Source organism: Gigantopelta aegis, chromosome 6 (assembly GCF_016097555.1).
Source record: "Gigantopelta aegis isolate Gae_Host chromosome 6, Gae_host_genome, whole genome shotgun sequence".
Taxonomy (NCBI): domain Eukaryota; kingdom Metazoa; phylum Mollusca; class Gastropoda; order Neomphalida; family Peltospiridae; genus Gigantopelta; species Gigantopelta aegis.
In genome coordinates this window covers 91,551,644-91,575,066 of record NC_054704.1, presented here as the reverse complement: position 1 = coordinate 91,575,066, position 23,423 = coordinate 91,551,644, and the positions used below count along the sequence as shown (strand labels likewise).

General features: G+C 38.5%; 1 protein-coding gene across 2 annotated transcripts; it reads right to left on the bottom strand.

Moving 5' to 3' along the window:
• Positions 1-1,243: 1,243 nt before the first annotated feature.
• LOC121376559 (RNA-binding protein 41-like) lies at positions 1,244-23,409 on the bottom strand. 2 transcript variants are annotated; one of them, XM_041504472.1, is made up of 7 exons: positions 23,310-23,409; positions 21,335-21,437; positions 8,011-8,169; positions 6,441-6,642; positions 4,693-5,457; positions 3,824-3,971; positions 1,244-2,412 (listed from the first exon to the last, which is right to left on the bottom strand). In XM_041504472.1, exons 3-7 carry the CDS (start codon positions 8,127-8,129, stop codon positions 2,321-2,323), a joined length of 1,326 nt encoding a protein of 441 aa, XP_041360406.1. In that variant the 5' UTR covers positions 8,130-8,169; positions 21,335-21,437; positions 23,310-23,409; the 3' UTR covers positions 1,244-2,320. The 2 variants fall into 2 exon arrangements, with proteins under 2 accessions (XP_041360406.1, XP_041360405.1); XM_041504471.1 differs by lacking the exons at positions 21,335-21,437; positions 23,310-23,409 and adding an exon at positions 15,294-15,398.
• Positions 23,410-23,423: the final 14 nt, after the last annotated feature.

The window sequence follows — 23,423 nt, the reverse complement described above, 5'->3', positions numbered from 1 at the left end:
AAACCCGTTGTTTTCACCAAAACTTTGAACATCACGTCAAAATAACGTGAGCATCACGTCAAAATAAAGTACTGCATCAGACATCGTTTCTGTCGGTGATAAGTCATCGTGAAATTAACTCTGAATGTCTACCACAAAACGTTTTGAAGGTGTTAGGACTCCTTGAATGTTACAAGCTTTGATGAAACGAAGAAGTTTGTTTTTGTTTAACTACGCCATTGGAGCACATTGATTAATGAATCATCGGCTATTGGATGTCAAACATTTGGTAATTCTGACTCGTAGTCATCAGAGGAAACCCGCTGCATTTTTCCTGATGCAGCAAGGAATCTTTATATGCACTTTCCGACAGACAGGAAAGCACATATCACGGCCTTTGTCTAGTTGTGATGCACTGATTGAAACGAGAAAAAAACCAATCAGCTGAATGGATCCACCGAGGTGGTTCGATCCTGCGACGCAAGCACCTCAAGCGAACACTCAACCGATGAAGCTAAATCCCGCGCCTTGATGAAATGACGTCATCTCTATAAATGCAGTGTCGGATGAGGCGGAATGCCAAGGGAACTTTGAGGGAGGTTTGAAGGGGGTGAAAAAAAAATTAAGAGGGGGGAGAGCCGGGGCCCTGCCCCCCCCCCCCCCCCGATCCGCCTCTGAAATGGTATGGGGTATAATTAGTACCCGCTGATCAATCTTAGAACCTGAGAAATGTACTCGCCAGAAGCTGGAGCAGGAATATTGTTAGGCATAAAAGAAAAATGTTGAGTCATCCATTTTAGTATACAACTTTGTGGGAAGGCCAGTGACGATTTGAATTTCTTTGTAAAGATCAATGTATGAAAACTACTGCGTACTTTATGTAGGTAAATCAGTGGTTTGTCGTCTTGTTATTACTGAATGATACAAGCTGTCAATATAGCGGAAAGAGAAACTAAACTTTTTAATCAAATTCTCGTTTCGAAATCAAGGTTTAAAAAAAAACCCATTCATATACGTACGAAATCAGTGAGTAACAGAGTAGTTGGTGTCAGCGGAGATACCAGTTCTTATCCCCAAATGTCACGATATTACATATACTAAGTATTGTCTCTAGGTCGTGGTATTAGTACGTATGTACATAACCACACTGGCTATATATTCACCATTTAAAAACAATGAACTTGATATATCCAGGCTTTGCAAACACAGGTCTGCTGTTATCTATATTCGACAATAATTTATGAACTAAACACAGACAAAAATGTTCAACAATAATTTCTAATTTATTGCATACAATATGACATTAGCATACCTTTTTAATAAACAGCATTATTCGACACTTCTGCTTACCACGACACAGGAAAGTCTGTCGTAATTGGTTATACAACTGGCATATGTCACCGTCTCACCCGCTTGTTAACTTATTTCGAAACGATTTCCATACACAGCCGGAGAAGGGGGCGAGATTGTGGACTTTACCCCCAAGTAAATATGAAAACAAATGCCAATTTTGTTTAAAAAATGGTCTCTTTTTTTCTAATTGGAAAAGACACCATAATACTGTTCCTTAATTACTGTTCTACTCATAAGCGTGTGAGACAGGACATGGTGGGCAACTTCCCCCTATTGCTGGAGCAAAACCTCAAATTCGGGCAAAAATGGTAGAGATATTCGGGCAAAATGTGCATACCTGATACATTTATACCATGTATTTCCATCATTCTACGCTCAAAATTAGTTGCAATCCAATATAGCTGTTTGGTAGTAACAATAATATGAATAAATGATGTTATCCAGATTCGGGCATTTTAGTGTACTTCGGGCAAAAACCAGCCTGCCCAACTACGCGGGCTAGTATTCTAGGCTAGGGCCAGCTCTGGTCATGGGAAGATCTCTCCAACTTAGTAACTGTAACTGTGTGCCTTTTTGTGAATATAAACATGTGTCAAATAGTCGATCCACTGATGTTCCATCAAAACCGTCGACTGTCCAGCGGGGAGGTAAATCGTATCGTGTGGGAGGTAATCCACTGCTACTTGGATATCTTTATACAAATAGTTGCATACCACAGTATTTAATTATATGATGTATCGTATTATGTAATGTATCCAGATACCTACACAGTGGGAAACAAAACCCAAAGTAGGCCGAGAAGGGGCGAAATATTAGTATTTAAACCAAGCTATCATGTAGAAAAGAAATATGTTCTCACGGGATGCATTCATAATGGAATTTGCTTCATTTTTAGGACCATTCCCATACCAGTTTGTGTCCTCGTATTGTCTGCTAATCATATTTTACATGATGTATCATGCATTAAGCATAATCATCACACGACTTCTCAGACTTTCTTTCCATACTGTATTATTATTGGTTTCCCCTTGAAATGGTACCCATTAATTAGCTGAAGCGCACTTTCCGCTGTTGGTGTATCTGAAAAAGATAAAGAAAAAGAAAGAAAGAAATATTTTATTTAACGATGCACTCAACATATTTTATTTACGGTTATATTGCGTCAGACATATGGTTAAGGACCACACAGATATTGAGAGAGGAAACCCGCAGTTGCCACTTCCACAGGGCTACGTCCCGCCCCTCTGAAAAAGATAAAAGCAATCACAGATTCTATTAGGGTCACTTTCAGTATTGACATTGACACTTTAAATGTCAGCGATGAGGTTCATATATTATTATGTGTGACGGCTGCCCTGTGATTATAGTCAGTTCCATATGCTAATTGGATGTGTCATCGAGACTAAACAAGCCCACTGGAACGATATCTGGAGTGGAGAGAAACAATCTCTTATGTTGGACACAAGCCAGGATTTTTATTTTTATTTATTAAACGTAGGACATAAAACATATATTTTCGCCATCAAGTGGGGATGAGATTTACCTCTTTCTTGGAAGGAAAACATTGTACACATTCGTATTGGCTTTGTAAAGTTAAATTATTTAAATATCATACTAAAAGTATTGCAAAATGCAATCTTAATTAAAATTAGCTCCACTATTACATGTGGATCTAACAGCAGCCAATTGGAGCTCATGTCCACCAATCAAAACCTTACTTGCAGAATCATGCCAGTGATTTAAAAATAATTTGAAAACATTCCAAATTATCCTGAGGGTATACGACATGTTTCGTGTGAATTACGAATGCCTTAAAACATGTTTTATTTTATAAAATAAATAATTTGTAATGTAAAAATGAAGACTGATTTAGTTTTTAGTTTTTAGTTTTTTTAATAAATAAATAATTTGTAATTTAAAATTGAAGACTGATAACCCATCCCGTACGTATTGGTATGGTTCGCTGTACTGCGGCCACTAAAATAGACACGCCCGATATTTTTAGAATTTGTATGCTCCCAAATAACGTTATAAAAGGCGAAGTGTGATTGGTCAATATTTAAATTATTATTTACAGACGAAATGTTACCTGGACATTGGAGACTACGCAGTGTTATTAGCAATCTGATTAAAATTAGTTCTACTGGACTAAATAAGGCATTCGTAATTCACATGAAACATGTCGTATACCCTCAGGATAATTCGGAATGTTTTCAAATTATTTTTAAATCACTGGCATGATTCTGCAAGTAAGGTTTTGATTGGTGGACATGAGCTCCAACTGGCTGCTGTTAGATCCACATGTAATAGTGGAGCTAATTTTAATTAGATTGTGCAAAATGAAGACCTCATCTAGAATTATTATAGTAATATAACCTAGAATGGAATAGACACCCACAATGTATTCTATAATTTAACAATTAGATGCCAGGAACACTAATACCGATATCAAAGTTAATATCGATATTAAACTAAATCTACCAATACTAACCAGGAAAGGTGACGAAGGCTTGGCCTCGCATTCGTCCAGTCATTAACTTGTAGATGAGTGTGCTGGAGCGAGGATTCTGAAAACGTCCAAATAAGGATACCAGATCCTCTTCAGTTACCATACTACTTAAGTTCTTTAAATACAACACCTACAACGAGAGAAACACCAAGAACCATGACCGCATATTGTGACGTAAGTACACGTGCATGCTTATACACAAGGCACGTGTGCAGGGAAAGGGTTTCAGGGTCAAAACCCCTCCCTGTTCAAGCTAATTTTTGTCTTTTTTTTTCCCTCAATATATCTTTCGGAGGAGCATGACTCGACCCCACTATAAACTTCGCTCTCCAGTCTAGACCCACCTTTGCTAAAATTCCTGCACATGCGCCTGTACACAGTTAACCAGATTCAAACACAAACAACACCACCATATTACCTTTGTATTGGACGTTTATGCTTTTTAAAAAACGTACAACTTAGCTTCTAAACTACACGAATACTGTGTTACAAGTTTAAAAACAAGACTCCGATGAAATCCTTCCAAAGGTTCTCACACCATATGAAATTATTTTGGGAGAGGTATTCTGTCACATATCTCCGCTTCACTACTGTACCTTACTTTTGATGTTTGGATACTAGTAATTGACCATTATATACACTGGAAGCCCCTTCGCAAATACAAAGTGTCAAAAACTATAAACTGAAATTACATCACAGAGTCCAAATACTAGTGATGAAAATTACCAGGACATGAAATGACATTGGCTCGTGTTAGACCTTATACCCGAGATAAAAACTGAGATGCAGTAAGATCTCACCTCAAGCAGACTGACAGTACTACAAATGAGTAATGTTTCATACAAACTTACGTTGCTTGGATCACCAGTAGAGAAGTTTTTAAATCTTGGGAGATTTCTGATCCCGCATTCTGTGAGTCTGTACTTTTTGATGACTGTTTCCGGAACAAATTCCACTTCTGTTTTAAGTTGCCGTGGACCACCAACATCACAATTTGTATCAATGCTGTCATCCAATTTGGAATTGAGGCTAGTATGACCTGGTAATGCCCTGTTTAAGTGTTGGGTCGCATTATCCTGATCTGCTGAGACTGTTGCACATTCTTGGTTTGCTTGAGTATGGGAGTATGATACATCTTTGTTCAGTGTACTGGGTTCAGTGTCTCCTGAACCAGTGATATCATTTTCAAGGTTATCATAATCTGGCAGCAATGGACCAACAAATTCTGATGGTCTTTCCGTATGATCAGGATCGGCAGAAATACCCTTATCATGGCAGCATGGACCATGAGAACGTTTTCTTCGTTTTATTCCTTCTAGTTTCGCCTTCTTCTGAACGTCTCTCAGAATATCTGGAAGCTGATTTATTGGGTCGTTGGGATCACCAATGACGTGCTGTTTTTCCCTAATTAAAGCATTGCTTATTGTTTTGGTGTCCTTGTTAATATTAACAAGCGACTTCTCCAGCTCCATGTGGTGCCGTCCAAGATGAACAACTCCAGAGAACGTGTCAGGTTTCGACAACTGCTTCCGATTTTCTGTGATTTTGAGGTCCACCTTCTGCAGTCTTTCTTCTTGTATTTGTGGATTAATGCCATATTTGCTCTTGTTAGTTTGCTAAAAAGAATAAAAATATATAAATACACGTATACCTATTTATTACCCATATGGTTAAAAAATATCTTGGTACATATCAAAGTGAGACGTCCCACGAGAATGCCAAGTGGGATGTAACACTTTTCACGTCAAACAATAACGTCATCGATTGGCGTACTACAACCTTACAGGAACGTCAACGAAACAAGATGAGTGATATAAATTAAGATCAATTATGGGTAATAAATAGGATATTAAACTCGCTATAATTTCGTATCATGTTTATGTCCCTCGAGAAATAATTTTCATTGTCACTCGCTAAAGCTCATGACAACTGAAAATTATTTCACTCGGGACATAAACATGATACGAAATGAAAGCTCGTTTAATATATCCTATAAATACTGAATGGGTACAATTCAATTTAGTTTATTCTAAAGCTTTGATTACCTGAATAATTAGACCTTGCCGTTTATGTGGAGCTATAACTGTCACCCCCATCACTCCTCTGAGACTAGTTCAAGGAGAGTCATTTCTAGCTCACCTTAGCATGTGAATATACTGGTGTTAATATGGCAATATCTTAAATGGCTCCCCATAATTTTAGTTAGAGGATAAATTAATCATTCTTCTCATTATTGATCATGGTGAAGTCTGGATAATTTATAAATATTTTACAAAAACATAATTTAAATACATATACATGTACATATACATGTACAAATACATGTACATGTATATAACATAGAATGCAGTCATGTTTGTTATTTTGTTTTTAAATAACAACAATTACAATCACAGATCACAGTAGATCCATAACATACCCTCATCCTAACATGGTAGATCGTACCTCTGTATAAGACAGTTAAAATTATATTCTGCTCCCATAAATCACTACCAGGTGCAGAATACAAAATAAACGGAACACATTGGATAATGTTTGTTTTTTGTTTATTGATAAAAAAAAAATGTCTAGATACGACATTTATGGTGTGAAACCTTACCTTACAAGAGTTTCCTTGACTTTCTAATCCAAGCTTGAGTTCTATTTCATCGTTTGTGAGACCACATTGTTTGAGTTCTTCTATGTAAACATCTCTGCTGTCAACTGACTTGTAGTCTGTCAGCGGCGTTACTCCCGACAAGCTACGAATCTCGGGGTCATATTCTCCTGCCTTTTTGAACGATATGTGTTGAGCAAGCTGTCTGTAATAAAAAGCAAAATGATATAAAAAGTGTTTTGTCATAATGATATTTAACTGGGTGGGGGAAATCACCTGACTCCCCCCCACCCTTACAATTCACCAGTTAAGAATTTTAAAGTATTGTATTTTTTGGTTATATATACTTGTACTTGTATATGTCCTTTGAAACTGTAGTCCCGATTAATATTAATATTTAATTCTGTTTATTAATTTAGAAATTAACCATTCACTGAATATCGAGTATAAACAATTATTATACTATTACTAGGTGTAACCCGTGCGATGTCCGGGGAAGTGTAAATGGGAATTTGTGGCCTTACACTGGGTTTTCCACCCAAAAATATGACCGCCGTGTACATAGCCAGCACCCATTAGGCAAGGCTATATACAGTGGCGGATCCAGAAAATCCATTTAGGGAGGAGGGGGCCCAATGACTTGAGGCGGAATGCCAAGGTAACTTTGGGGGAGGTTTTGCGGGGGATAAAAATTAATATATAATACAATTATAACCGTCGCAAAATTTCGGGAGGGCGGCAGGCCCTTGGGGCCACCGTATATCTGCCTCTGATATAGACGGCCATCCACTTCTGAGTTAAGTAACAAATATTGTGACCTCAATTACAGTTCAATTTATAGAATTCATATTTGAACCAATAGTTAGCATGATGTGTGCAAGTCAAAGACAGAAAGAACGGTGGTTGGCGATACAAATTGAAATAGGAATGATGGGAAACTGTTAAAATGGCCGTACAAATCGCATTTTATAGTACAGAAAATGCAAAGGATACCAGGATTTCTCGAGTTGACTTATGGAAAAAAATCAAATGGAAACATACTTTAATCAACACTCCTGTTTTTACGGGAAGGGTGTCAGAACTGGTGGGGTGGGGAACATATTATGACTACCTCATTTTTACCGCTTCCACTTCTGATTTCCCATAATATTATCCTACTATGAAAGAAAAACTTCAATGAAGTTTTGATTACTTTATGTGTGTATTCATCCATTGTAGGGGCGGGACGTAGCCCAGTGGTAAAGCGCTCGCTTGATGCGCGGTCATTTTGAGATCGATCCCTGTCGGTGGGCTCATTGGGCTATTTCTCGTTCCAGCCAGTGCACAATGACTGGTATACCAAAGGCCATGGTATGTGCTATCCTGTCTGTGGGATGGTGTATATAAAAGATCCCTTTCTTTTAATGGAAATATTATAGCGGGTTTCCTCTCTGTGACGGTGTCATAATGACCATGTTTGACATCCAATAGCCGATGATTAAGAAATCAATGTGCTCTAGTGGTGTCATTAAACTAAAATAAACTTCATCCATTGTACTCCAATGGCAACAGGACTGTAATGATTGTGACTTACTGCTTAAGAGTGATATCGGTGTTCAGCTGTTTTCGAACCAATGTCTGTAGATGTCGCTCTCCTTCTGTCTCAAGAACCTCATCAGCTTGTAGGTTACCCTTTTTCGTCGACAGACCCATTCGAACAACATCCTGTGTCTTGTATCGTTTAGGGTTGCCACTGTGAAACAAATAATACTAACCATAAAACAGGTAAGGATGAATACTCCATTCAGGATCTGAAAATTCACTGTCTGGCATAAATGGACTTCTGGTTTAAGTGCAATCTGATCCCAAATAACGGATTCATGGACTCTTCCATTAAATGAATAACTACTGTTGCACATGGAATTATTTGTAATTGGTGTCAAATAAAATGATGAGCTGAGGAATCATTCATATAACATTTTGTGTGTTGCATTTTTTTCTGTGTCATTTACTAAAATCATAAAAGATAGATTTAGCTAGAAAAAAAATAGTGAATCGTATATGTATGTTTCAGGTTCTTGCGGACTTATGTTCATCTTTCAACTTCTTAAAAAAAAAAAAAAAAATCATTACCCCAACCTACCCCCCCCCCCCCCAAAAAAAAACCCAACCCCAACCCCCACACAAAACAAAACAAACCCCACCCCCCACCAAAAAAACCCTCTTAACTAAAAGTAAAACGCTTGTTTTGATGATGAACAACACCACTAGACAACATTGATTTATTAATCATTGGTAAATGGAGTCAAACTTTTGGTAATTCTGACATAGTCTAAGAGTGGAAACCCGCTACATTTTCCCATTAGTAGCAAGATTTTTTTTGATTTTTTTATATGTATCATAGGATAGCACATACCACGGTCTGAGATATGCCAATCGTGGTGCACTGGTTGAAAACGAGAAATAGCTATGTTGTCCCCCCCCCCCCCCCCCCCCCAACCCCGAAACTACTTAGTGCAACTCCTCCTCCTCATATTATTATTATTATTATTATTAAAAACTAGTTTTAAAATGTTTTTCACGAGTGTTGTATATCTCACGCTACAGCATAACACGCTAGAATTTAGAGAGAACATTTTAATTTAACACCGGAAAATACGAAACTACCTCTTCTACCAACTCCGAAAGCAGTGTTCATCTCGTTCGACCTTTCGGGGAAATTATAGAAAGAATAGCAGAATGTCGGCAGCTTGGAGACAGGTTGGATTGAAGTGAGTTTATAACATTAATTATTCTTAAGTAGCTAAATGTAGTAAATTACTTCTAAAACAAAACATAAAATTAGGACTAGCTAGAATGCAGTGACCTCCAAATGGTAATGATCGTGTAATGGCTTGTACAAAGTTGTAGTATCAAAAATCGTGGTAGTAACTACTAACTGAAAATGCATATAGGTTTTCTCCCACTGCAGATGTTTATCATTTAAGAAATTATGTCACTTTATTATTACTTAAGTATTTTTAAATGGTGTCGATACATTTAAATAATAAAATGTTATCTTCATCATATAAATTTATTTCGAAAACACCATGCGTTATTTTTGATAACATAGTTGTATACACACGTATACCTGTGTTAACAATTTCAAGACATACAACTGGCTGCTCCTAGCTGATGACAAGGTCACCAATGCCATACATCCAATGAAAAACTACACAATGAAAATCTATTACATTGTGACGAATGGTTAACCTGACAATCATGGGTCTGTGATGTGTAAGTCAGCTACAAGTGCAATGCAATGGCTGTAAATAACTTTCAGATGTTAACATTTGTTTAAAACATGGTTTTTGAGAATATGTAAGAAATAGAATATTGTTAGATACATTTTAAAACAATATGTGAGATAAATGGTATCTAACCGCCGCTCATGTATTATTCTCTATTTATTCCAGTCATTCAGAATAAAAAATTGGCGTGCGCAGTTCATTTATGAGTTATGCAAAAAGAACTTAAGATAACCCATTTAATTTTTGGCTAACCTGTAGTGTAATGACATAAATTATTTCCTAAATTTAATGTGCAAACAAAAAATAGGTTAACTACATGTATGCAAAACTAGTCTGTCCCATCCTCGTACAAAACTGATTTTTGTAAATTTCGGTTTGATTTGACATAAAAAGAAAAGTAAAATTGTTTTAAAAATAAAAAATAATACAATTTGAAAAACAATCAGCTCAGAAATAAATAACATGTAGCAAATTTCAGTATGAAAACAAAAATGAGAAAAAGAGTTCCCCGTGGGAAGAACAATAGACTTGTTGTTTTGCAATATTCAGAGGCCTGGCTTTAGTTTAATGTACCAAGGTGCATATAGTACAAATTGGAATTATTTCTAGTTGGAATTTAAAAGATTCTACCACATTTCTGTTATCAAATATCTTTTCTGGTCAGCTTCAGATGATTACACTCCACCAAAATGTGGCACACAATCAGTGTACACTGGCAGTGCTCTCACTGAGGAGGGTCTTTCTTTAAAATTTAATGCATGCATCAAATGTATGTCTGTGTGGTTGATGCAAGCACAGGACAAGACATCTTCATCCTTCCTGCACTGCCTAAAGGACTGCCTTTCTCCCATGACTGGCTTGACTGAATGAACTTTGTTCATGAAAATACACTGTTCCAATCATCTTGCTGTGTCAGAAAGATATATTGGTAAATACTAACATGGTTACTATATATTTAAAATCACTGATGGGGATTCTTGTATGAGGCACTCATATTGTGTTACATCATCTTTACTGGTTTCTTAATTGGTACAGAAGTAATTTTCAACTGTCACCAAACATATAATTATTAGTAAAGATAACAAAAACCTAAAACAGTAAATGTTTTGCTTGCATTTCAGTTATATCAACTATTCACAGATCTGTGCTAAAGTTGTACGGCAATGTTTAAAGACAGATTTCCGTCAAAGTGCAGAGTTACGTGATGCAAGTATCATTAAATCAACCAAATGGGCTGATGGAAAACCTGGCAAATCATGTAAGTATTGTGTAATCATTATATTACAGTAATGTATTATAGTGTTGTGATAGTGTGTGTCCGAGGTGTAATATGTTACAGGCGTGTTCGAAACCCTAGTGGTATATGAGCATGTTAAACTAGTTATCTATCCATCTAATATGTTATAGGATCAATCACCACCAGTTACCTATCCAGGCACTGGAATAAGCATAGTGTCTGGTAACCCATATACAAGTTATCACAAAATATAGGCATGATTGCGACACATTTATCAAGTTTACAATTCTCATTATTAGTATTAGTATAAGCCTTGGCAGATACACGGATATTCATTCATATCAATATTCTTATCATAATTCATATTGATGCTTCTTTGTAAAAGTTAGGGCTGTAGTTTTTGTTTAAATAAAATTTTGCGAAGAACGACTTTCTTGATGTGTGGTAACCTTTCTTGACTATTTCGATACCTGGTGTCAGGTTATTTCCACATTTCAACCAGCCAGCGGATTTCTTGAAAACAATCGTTTCTGGTGGTGTATCGGCAAAATCACAGAACTGAAAGTCTGTTGCAATTCCCATTATCATGTTACATTTAAGATGAATTCCAATGATAAAAGAGCATGAACTGAAAAGAGTGTTTTCTATACAATTTGAAATGCTGAGGCATGTATTGAGTTATAATTCGTTTTTTTTTCTTTTTTTAATGTAATATTTCATGAAAAAACTTCAACATATCCATCTGCAGTAAATTTCTATTAAAAATTAGTTTTGTTTACAAGAGTATTGGCAAAAGTAATTAATTACCATCATTATTCATCTAAAGATGTTTTAAATACACACCTTTGCATTTAATTTTTAATCATTGTGAACAGGAGAGGACTGTAGGTTTCGTCTATCTGTATGTCAGTATGTCCCACATATACATTTTGTTATTTTGGATGTTTTTATTCACAATGCATCACACTATTGAGCTGACATTTTGTGTATAGTGTTATCATGTACTGTTACTGATCGTTTGACTGTCGTAGCAATTTACCCATTTTTGTCAAGAGTTATGGCCCTTGAACTAAGGAAATAATAAAATTTGTTTTCCGGACTATGCATCATGAGTTTGAGCTGAAATTTTGTGTATAACTTTATCATGTACTGTTACAGATCAAGTTTGACTGTAATGACAATTTACCCTCTTTTTTTTTTTTTTTTTACAGAATTATGGGTCTTGAACTTAGGAGATATGAACATTTGTTTTTCGGACTGATTTTTGCACTGCCTATAGGCTAAAGATATTAAAATGAAATTTTGTAGATAACAGCTTTATCATACATATACTGTTACAGATCAAGTTTAACTTTCATGGCGATTCACTAATTTTTCACAGAGCTATGGCCCTTGGAACTTAGGAGATATGAAAATATATTGGTCTCAATAGGGGACATGTGTTGCTTTAGCAGTACTCTCAGAATGGCATGTTTTTTTCAGGGCTCACACTGGAACAAATTTTGCTTTAGCCAATTTTCAGAAATATAGAGTATTTCGTTGAAAATTATTAAAATATGGTTGGTTTGAGGAATATTTTATTAGCCAAAGTCAAACCTTTGTAGCCACTTTGTATAAAAATTATCAATTGGCTAATTTGGCAATAAACAGGATGAGCCCTGAATTTTTGCTGTGGACATTATCTTAATTGCAGCCATTGATACATGTAGTTTATTTTTTTCAGACGTGGGTGGTGAAGAGGTAGTAAAGTCCTAGGAGTGCCTCAAGCTTGTGTGTGTGTGATAGTGATAACCTGCGGGCCAGCACCAGAATGTGAAGATCCTCGAGTGGTCATCAAACTTGTCTTCATATGAGAACATAACTGTTGTGACATCTTTTCCAACATTGTTTTAGTTGACCTCGTGATCTTAATAATTTTGTTATTGTAGTCAATTAAAAATGAAACTTGTCCTTGATCTTTGTGATTTTTATTTGGATAAATTGTGAATTGTTCACAAATGCACCCCATTTATGATGGCAGATGCAGTGGTTTAAAAAAAAAAAATTCAAGTATTTGTACCACCCCCCACCCCCAAAGGAAAGAACTCGCAACAAAGCAATGTGGTTTGAAAAGCAGAACCTGCTTACAGGACTGGAGGACACTGACATGTATATTTATTCTTTACTGCTAAATCTTATTCTAAGAATTGAAAATCTGCATAAACCATTTATAGGTTATGCAAAAATACATTTAGGTAAGCCATCTCGTTATTACGTAACCTACTGTGTCCAGTAAATGGTGCTCTAAATTTTGCATAAACAAAAAATAGGTTGCCTATAAATTAGATTTGTGTGAGCAATATGCAAAGAAACTTACCTTTCTTGCCATTTTAAGAGGCCTGTTCTGGGAGTGGTATAATCAATAACACTAACTTCTGTAGGTTGTGGAATAGGATTTATATGTATCTAAACACAATGTAGCTTATAGGTCAGGGATTTTATGGTAATATTTTAAATTGATCCCAATAATCTAAGTTCGGGGAGAAATTAATCGCCCTCCATTTTTTTCTTCACTGCGAGGTCAGTCTCGTAGTGTGTTGAAATAACAGAATAGGCCTACATGTAGCTATAGTTTTAAAATGTGCTAATGTGTCGTAACTTGTACAAATGTTTCTTTACTGAAAAGAATGCATGATCGCTCTCATGGTTCCAGGGCTTTACATCCCACTAACTTGGGAACAGCATTTTTTTTTTTTTTGTCTTTTTATTTTTAAGAGCAGTAATGTTGTTAACAGCTTCTGAAGAGTTCTGAATATTCCAAAATATATTTCAAATTATTTTAATCTCGTGGGGTGTTAATTTATTAAGAGTAACTCGGCATTACCTATTGTTTTAACCATTCATATGGACTACACTTTGCTGACATAACAGGGCCGTACCCTGATTAAAATGTGGGGGGGGGGGGGGGGGGGCACCACTTTTTATAAACAAATTAAACACTATAGTATATAAATTAAACCCTGAGATATATATGCTATTTTCTGGAGTAAAAAAAGAAGAGATTCTCAGGTATGGCCCTGCATTATCTGTGGGTCATAATTTAACTATTAATGTCATTTCATCAGTCCTGAGTTATGTGCCTTGATTAATTATGAATACTTCTAAATTAGTTATTTTGTTTTGTTTAACAACACCACTAGAGCACATTGATTTATTAATTATCGGCTAGTGGGTGTGCAAAATATTTGCTAATATTAAGTCTAGAGCACAAAACCCATTACATTTTCCCATTAGTAGCAAGGGGTCTTTTATAAACACCATCCAACAGAAAGGATAGCACATAACATAGACTTTTACAGCCGAGGTGGATTATGGGGGGTTTCCCAGTTGTACAGACCCACCCACCCCCTCCCATGGCTAAAAAAGCCCAATCTCCCCACGTAGATTTAAACTGATGTCCACGTAAAATTTATAATTTCAAATTGTAAACATTTACATATTGTTTCGGAACACCCCTTACCTGAAGCATAATCCGCCCCTGTGATATACCAGTCATGGTGCACTAGTTGGAATGAGAAATAGCCCACCGACAGGGATCAATCCCAAACAGACTGTGCATAAAAAAAGCACTTTGCCACTGGGCTACAACCCACCCCCACTTCTAAACTCTACTAAATACCAGTGGTCTACTTTTCTTGTACCAGTCTGCAGCAATGTCATTGCCAGGGAGTATGAGATTAAAGAGGACTATATTTCTGATGAAGATAAATGCACAGGCACAGGCCAAGTTCTGGATGAGCGAAACATTTCGCCAGATCATGTTTAAAAATACAAAACCACAGTATTTTTCAACAAAATACCAATTATTACTAGTACATGAAACTTGTTCGCCAAATTAAAATAAAATTCGCGAGTGGCAGAGTTAGCCCTGCAAACTCTTCTCCCAAAATGAGTACTTAATTTTTTAAATCTAAGTTAGAGGAGCATAATGGGAGCAGGTCAACCCACCCCAAAACCATCTCTGCCCACCCTGTTTTGTCAACTCACCCGTAAATATATCACAGATGGATGTCTGCTAATTGCCAAAATTGGTGTAAAACTGCAATATATTCACACCAGAACATACATTAAGTGGTTCAAAGGTGTGAACTGTTATAGTAGTAAAATGAAAAATTAACCACTGAAAAACGAATTGAGCTTTAATTCGCTACCCCCCCCCCCCCCCCCCCCCCCCACACACACACACACCACCTATGCGCATGCAAAATGCCGACTGCGAAAGACGGCTGCAATTGGAAAACAAAAAGCAAAAACTTTGGACCCAAACATACTATCCCCAAAATCTTTATCAGCTAACTGACGCATACTAACCAGCACTGATCTGCCATATCCTTTGATAAAAAAACAAAAACAACCCGTGTTTATATTTTCACAGATTATTTTCCTATTCTTGGCAAAAACATTCACCTAGAGTTGCACGCCCTTGTTTCCGGTGTTACGGAAATTAGTGACTTGTAACGTTTAACGCTGCAATCTTGTTTCACTATGTTGTGATATACTAGTAATTTACTAAAAAGTAAAGTTTTGTTTTGTGTAGCGACACTGTTAGAGCATATTGATTAATTAATTATCGACTATTAGATGTCAACGATTTTGTAATTTTAACACGTAGTCTTTAGAGAAAATTTGTAGCCTAACATTTTTGCTTTAGAAGCAAGGGATCTTTTATATCCACTGTCAAGCGTCTCCCACAGACAGTACACCTTTTGATATACCAAAAGGGAAAACCCAACGTAAAGTTAAAGTTTGTTTTGTTTAACGACACTACTGGATCACATTGATTAATTAGTCATCGGCTATTGGATGTCAAACATTTGGTAATTGTGACTCGTAGTCATCAGAGGAAACCCGCTACATTTTTCCTAATGCAACAAGGGATCTTTTATAATATTATACACTTTCCTATAGACAAGAAAGCACATATCACGGCCTTTGTCCAGTTGGTGGTGCACTGGTTTTGGAACGAGAAAAAAAAAACAATCAGCTGAATGGATCCACCGAGGTTCGATCCTGCGGTGCAAGCACCTCAAGTGAGCACTTAACCGACTGAGCTAAATCTCCCCCTCCCCAACGTAAAGGGTCAACTGAGGAGGTTCTGTCATACGATTAACGATCCTACCGCGGAAGTAAGCGATCTTGTGATGAGGAGCATGTGGGGTGGGTGAGGTGGGCGCGCTTTGAAAACTAGATACCATAGTAAGGCAATTAAGGCCTACCTGCATTCTGAAAGTAACTTCGTCATGAAAAGTGCCAGTAAATACAATAGTTTTCAAATACAGTTTCACGACCATATCTCCTGGACCAAATTCTCGAAAAATAATATACCAGTACTAAAATGTGTCAAACTGGATATATCGAATAGCAACTTATTTAATTGTATTTAGAGGCAAAACGCTGTAAAACGCTGTACATACTTTTATTACACTACAGTATGAACTTTAGTTACAATTTGGTTAATTCGCACGTAATGGTATATAATAATATTAATATCCAAGCCAGATACGGATCTAGGCAGGGGAGGGTGGGTGTGTGTGTGTGTGTGTGGGGGGGGGGGGCTAAATTTTGCGACAGTTATAATTTTATTATATATATATATATATATTTTTTAACTATCCTCCTCCAAACCTCCCCCAAAGTTCCGTTGGCATACCGCCTCATGTCATTGCCCGCCCCCACCCCCAATGGATTTTCTGGATCCGCCACTGCAAGCCATTATAGTCAACTGACCAGAATAGTCAGTTTAAATCTTTTTCACCATAAACACTTTAATAAATACCCAAGGGAACAACCAGTTTGCGTAGTTATTCTGATGTAATTATTATTATTATTTTTAATTAAGGCCCTAAATATACGACGGATATAACTGATTAAATTCACAAATTGTTATCACACATAAATAATGTTCTAAAAGGAACAGTAGAGAAACAACACTAACCTTTAGTTTCATGAAAACGTGACTCTAGGTAATAAAGAGGCGGGACGTAGCCCAGAAGTAAAGCACTAAAGGGTTCACTTGGTGTGCGGTCGGTTTGGGATCGATCCCCGTCAGTGGACCCATTGGGCTATTTCTCGCTCCAGTCGGTGCACTACGACTGGTGCATCAAAGGACGTGGTATGTGCTTTTCTCTCTATGGGATGGTGCACATAAAAGATCCCTTGCTACTAATGGACAAATTGAGCGGGTTTCCTCTCTACGACTCTGTCAAAATTACAACATGTTTGACATCCAATAGCCGATGATCAATAAATCAATGTGCTCTAGTGGTGTCGTTAAACAAAACACACTGGGTAATAAGGTATTTTATTTCAACAGTTTACGAGGTAGCGTGCCCTGGATCCCCCACGATCTCGCAACCCTCAACAAACTGAAACATCCCCCCTTCTTTGAATTTATTATCATAGGCGTACGGGGTCTCATTTTGTTGGGGTGGTGGTGGTGCAGGCTCGTTTTAATTAAACGAAAATTCCCGGATCTGGATAACAACATTTATTCAAATTGGCGTCGGTGCCAAACAACTATATAGGATTGCATTTTACGAATCACTACGCATATTTTCATGGATTACAACTAATTTTGCGGGTAGAATGATGGTAATGCATTGGACCACAATGTCACGTACGTTGTAGTCAGCTTTGAAAATACACTCAAATGATGACCCCGTCAAATCCGATTTTACCTGTTTATGATACTCAGTGTCGGTTATCCTGCTCCTCCCATACAGTCAATAATCAATCTAAGTACATATCGCTGTCTCGTCGTCCTTTGACAGATCATCTGTCGTATCTCTAGTTTATATATAATATGTTGTGTACATTGATACTCGCTTATCATGTTCACTCCTATGACCAGCTTCATTATGTAACAATGGCGGCGTGCGCTCAGTATGACAGCGACAGGTACTGGTCCGACGAAACCTGTAGGATATGGGACATTCCTTACAGGGTGAAACTGCCTCTTGTGGTGAAGGTGACGGAAGGGATTTTCTCCGAAGATAGCTATAGAACGTTCTCCCAGGGTGACATCATCGAGATACACTCGTGCCAAACAACAAATCGGGTACAAACGTTTGTCGCAAAGTGGGATGGTGAAATGTACACCAGAACAACGATGGAGATAAAGATTCCAATGGATTACAAAGGGTTGCTGCAAGTTATACCGTTACACGGGGTCGGGTTTGAATATCCTTCAGTGCGTCATCTAATGCACTTCTTTCCCAATATAGTGAGAACTGGATCTGAAGTCACATTCGACGACCTGTCCAGTAAAAAGTACACCCTTATGGCAAATGAAATTTTGGAGCTGTTAAACATTGTCAGTGACGAAGAACAAAAAACCGTAGGTTTGCGAGTGAGGCATGGGCAATCTGTTACTGTTCTTCCGCGCGATTTGGAAGGGTCGTTCATAACGGTATGGAACGACAGACAGTACACCATAGCGGACGTCCTGGGGTTTCAAAGCCCGCAGTGTACATGTGTTACGTTTGTAGATGAGGATCTCAGTTCGGCATTCACAATGCACGACCAGGATGCTATGGGCATTGTCAGAAACTACCATGGGAAGGTAATCGTGACTGGAAAGAAAGAGCGGACGACCGTTCTCTATGGTAGTAATTTCGAACTGCCCCTCGATGACGAGGACGTTGCTGAAATCGAGGTTCAGCTTCCAAAAGGCACAGAAACACTCGATTACGAAGAATTGATCCGCCATCATTTCACCATGGAAAATACCAGTCAGCCTGCTGAAGGTGTGTTAAAACTATATTTATGTTCCCAAATGTTTTCCGTACTGAGGAAGCGAATGTATCACTTCCTTGTTTACACATTCACACACACGCACACTGACACGCACACACATACATACAGACGCACGCGCAGACACACGCACGCATACACACACACACACACACACACACACAGAGACATACACACACACACAGACACGTCCACGCGCGCGAGCGCACACACACACACAGACACGCACACACAGACACGCAAACATACATACACACACAGACACGCACACGCGCGCGGACGGACACACACGCACACACGCACACACACACACACACACACAGGTATATTGTGTTTCTATATCTAGTATGCTTGTTATGTACAGGGGCAGAGTTTAGCCCAAATATCTATTATCTTGTATTTGTATGGATAATACCGCTAAAGCCGCAGACGAAACTGATCATGGAATAGAACTGATCGGCAAAATATTCACAAAGAACATCTCTGTCACCGAACAAGGTTTGTACACCAAGGTGTGATAGACAAGTCCTCAGCCATATCCTGTACAGATACCCCCAGATAACAGAGATATGTGCCTGAAAGATATTTGTATGTATAGGCCCGTACCCTACGGACCCGCGAGGTCCACGTTTTATAATATCAAGACTCACAACGGTCTTTTTTGAGTTACGTTATAAAACCCACCCAATCCTACCCCACCCCCTTTGGAAAACAAATCCTGATGTAGGGTAGATAAATAGTTGGCAGGGCGGGGCGTAGTCCACTGGTAAAGCGCACGCTTGATGCGCGGTCGGTCTAGGCTCGATCCCCGTCAGTAGACACATTAGGCTATTTCTCCTTCCAGCCATTGCACCACGACTGGTATATCAAAAGCCATGGTATATGCTATCCTGTGTGTAGGATGATACATACGAAAGATCCCTTGCTACTAATGGAAATATACATGGACGGATCCAGGACATATTTTTAGGCGGGGGGGGGGGGGGGGGGGGGGGGGGGTCACATTAGTTCGTTAAAAGGGCATCTTAAAACTACATTCCCTGGAATATTTTTATTATTTAAGCATATAGAACAGAAAATCCAATTACGTTTGGTGCATATATGACGCCGCACTCCGCATTGGTTTTACTACGCTGGCTTATCCAGGTCAAAAACATAGCCAGTATTTTGAAAGTGGGACACTTTTGACGGGCTCGTACCGATTTCGGTTTTCATTGGCTTATCACAAGTATAGAATTCCCCAACAAGAGATTACGTGAGATTTCGCAATTTTTGAACAAATTTAACTGTCTTGATTGAGGGGTCGTCTCATATCTCCAAAACATATTTATATCCATAGAGGTATGGTACAACGCCTTTCCAGGGGTCAGTGAGTGGGAGATTTGCCTTGAAATTTTGACAGTGGCCAGCTGTTGGCATACGCGTTACATGTAAGGGGGTGTTACTAATTATGTAACGCTCTAGGGGTAGAGGAAGAGGGTACTGTGTTCGATTTACGTAACATTTTCCAAGACTATATGTTATTTTTATTCATTACTTAGACCTAAAAAGGTGGGGTTTTTTGGAAATGCGCGGTCAGTCTACGATCGATCCCCATCGGCGGGTATACAAAAAGACCATGGTATGTGATATCCTGTCTAAAGTAGAGCAGTTATACATTAAAAAAAAAAAAAAAACCGATACAAAGGGTCATTTGTATATTATAGCTGTAAAGGGCACTATTCTAGTAACAGCTGTCTAGGTAGGGCATATATACATAAAAATGACAGAGCCTATTTTTCATTAGTAATTTCAAAACAAAAACTATTAGGCTATCATTATGCAACTATGATCACGCAACTGTAAGGCGCTCATTACTTGCGTTAGACAATGTGATGAAGCCCATTGAGACTCAGTAACACAGACATTTTTAGAAATGTTTTATTTAACGACGCACTCAACATTTTATTTACGGTTATATGGCGTCGGACATATGGTTAAGGACCACACAGATATTGAGAGAGGAAACCCGCTGTCGCCACTTCATGGGCTACTCTTTTCGATTAGCAGCAAGGGATCTTTTATATGCACCATCCTACAGACAGGGTAGTACATACCACGGCCTTTGATATACCACTGGCTGGAACGAGAAATAGCCCAAATGGGCCCACCGACGGGGATCGATCCCAGACTGACCGCGCATCGAGCGAGCGCTGTACCACTGGGCTACGTCCTGCCCCCAGTAACACAGACACACATCTGCAATATTGCGCATACACGCACAACTTAACTTCATGCAACTAAAAATGCTTACGTGCAAAACAATTTTATTCAAAGAAAAAGGGCACTTGAACATTTTGAGGGCACTTGAAAGAAAAAAAATTGGGGGGGGGGGGACGCGTCCCCCTGGATCCGCCTTTGATATGTAGCGGGTTTTCTCTACTAATACTATAGTGTATGTCAAAATTACCAAATGTTTCACATCCAATTATACCGATGCTTAATACATCAATGTGCTGTAATGGTTTATAAAATGGTTTATAAAAAGGTGGCAAGTTATTGATGTAATAATTCCATTGTACCTTTCTTTGCAGATAATGTAGAACACAGAAAACGAGTACCCTTGGTGAGCTTGCAACTACAGTGAAATCTCTCAAAACCGGACCCTCTGTAAACCAGAATTCCGTTAAATCTGGACGTTCTTCATGGTGCCTCTTTAAATATCTGTGCAAAAGAGAACCTTTGTAAACCGGATACCTCTTAAAACTGGACGTTCTACTTGGTCCCGAGCGTGTCCGGTTAAGAGGAGTTTCACTGTACATGTATTTACTTCTGTTATATTACCCGATTATTCGTGGTAACAGATCAGATACATAATCTAAAGGCGACGCCACACTATACGAGAGTCTCGTACGAGAATGGCCACATGTCGCCTTAAAGTGACAGAGCCTAGTGTTGTGTGTAGGTGTGTGGTTTTATGTGTGTGTGTGTGTGTGTGTGTGTGAGAGAGAGAGAGAGAGAGAGAGAGAGAGAGAGAGAGAGAGAGGAGAGAGAGAGAGAGAGAGAGAGAGAGAGAGAGAGAGAGACAGAGACAGAGAGACACACACACAGAGGAAGATGAGAGAGAGAGAGAGAGAGAGAGAGAGAGAGAGAGAGAGAGAGAGAGAGAGAGAAAGAGAGAGAGACAGAGAGACACACACACAGAGGAAGATGAGAGAGAGAGAGAGAGAGAGAGAGAGAGAGAGAGAGAGAGAGATTGGACATGGTAAATAACAATAAATAACTGTATTTTAAAGTGCAGATGATTGAAAGAAGCATATGCAGTGGCTTAATTCTTGTTAATATGATGGTTTTTCGATGTCTCGAGGATATATCATTTTAAATTTCAGCCTGAAAAGAAAAGCAAAATTCGAGTCCTTAGTCAGCTGTTCATGGAAAAGATTCGTACTGTGTCAAACCCTGCTCCTAAAAGGACGTTGACTCAATTTTATGACATGCACGACGAAAGCAGTGACAAGAACACGTCACTGTCGTCGTTAAAGGAAGATAGCGATAACGTTTACACCGACATTGATGACTCTCACATTGCCACCTTCGACGAGAAAGGGTTCGTTACAAAACATTGTGAGAGACTGATGCCTCAAGTTTCCACCAAACGGGCAAGCGTCTCATCACGTCTGACGTCACAGCTGCACCGCGAGAAACCGAAATGGAACCAGAAAGAAGAGCAGACAACAAAGAAAGAACTTTCAAAAATGTCTGTTACAGAACTACGGGATTGTTTCTTGCAGTGTGGAATGGCCAACATGGCAGAAATTTGTCGTAGACACACTGTTGATGGTGAACTGTTCGCTGCTTTGTCTCACAATAAGCTAAGAAAGTGGCCTTTCTTGCTGAACGACTTTGAGATTATTAAAATAAAAAAAATTCAGCGAGGTTGGAGACCGAAGCAGGACGACTAAGACCTTGTAACGTGCAGAGGGGAATTTAAAATTGTTCATTTTCATTCTGTTTATCTATCTCTCACTGTGTCTCTCTTCTTTCTTTCTCCCTCCCTCTCTCTCTCTCTCTCACACACACACACGTGTAGTAGCACACGCACACACACACACACAGACGCGCGCGCACGCGCGTGCACACACATATACACACACGCACATGTACACACACACACACACACTGAATAGGCTTTCTCTGTATCTCTATCTGGCTCTTGCTTTTTCGGAGTCTCTACCCCATTGTTCTCTTTCACAGAATCATTGGTGTTATGTTGGAAGATACTGGCAACGGTGGAGGAATGGATATTTAGGCCACCTCAGTTTCAAAACTCAACCCCTGCAATTAAGAAAATGTCCACGGCTACCCCCCTCAACCCCCCCCCAAAAAAAAAACCCCAACACAAACAAACAACCCCCCCCCCAAAAAAAAAAAAAACACCCACAAAAACCAAAGCAAAAAAATAAGAACATGTCTTGCAAAAACATCGAATAGTCCACAGCAAAAAAAAAGTGCCTTGGAGAATAAAAAATCTTGGGGCCTTGCGGATTGCCATGGACAGTTGCAGGGGTTAAAAGCTTGTGGGAGCAGTAGGCTTACCTCCCTCACCTCGTTTCCGACGCCTGTGCCTTCACATGATAAAGCCGATTACGACATTAACCTTTATTGCTTATAATTATCTTAATATGACGTCATTGAGCAGTAAGATTTTTT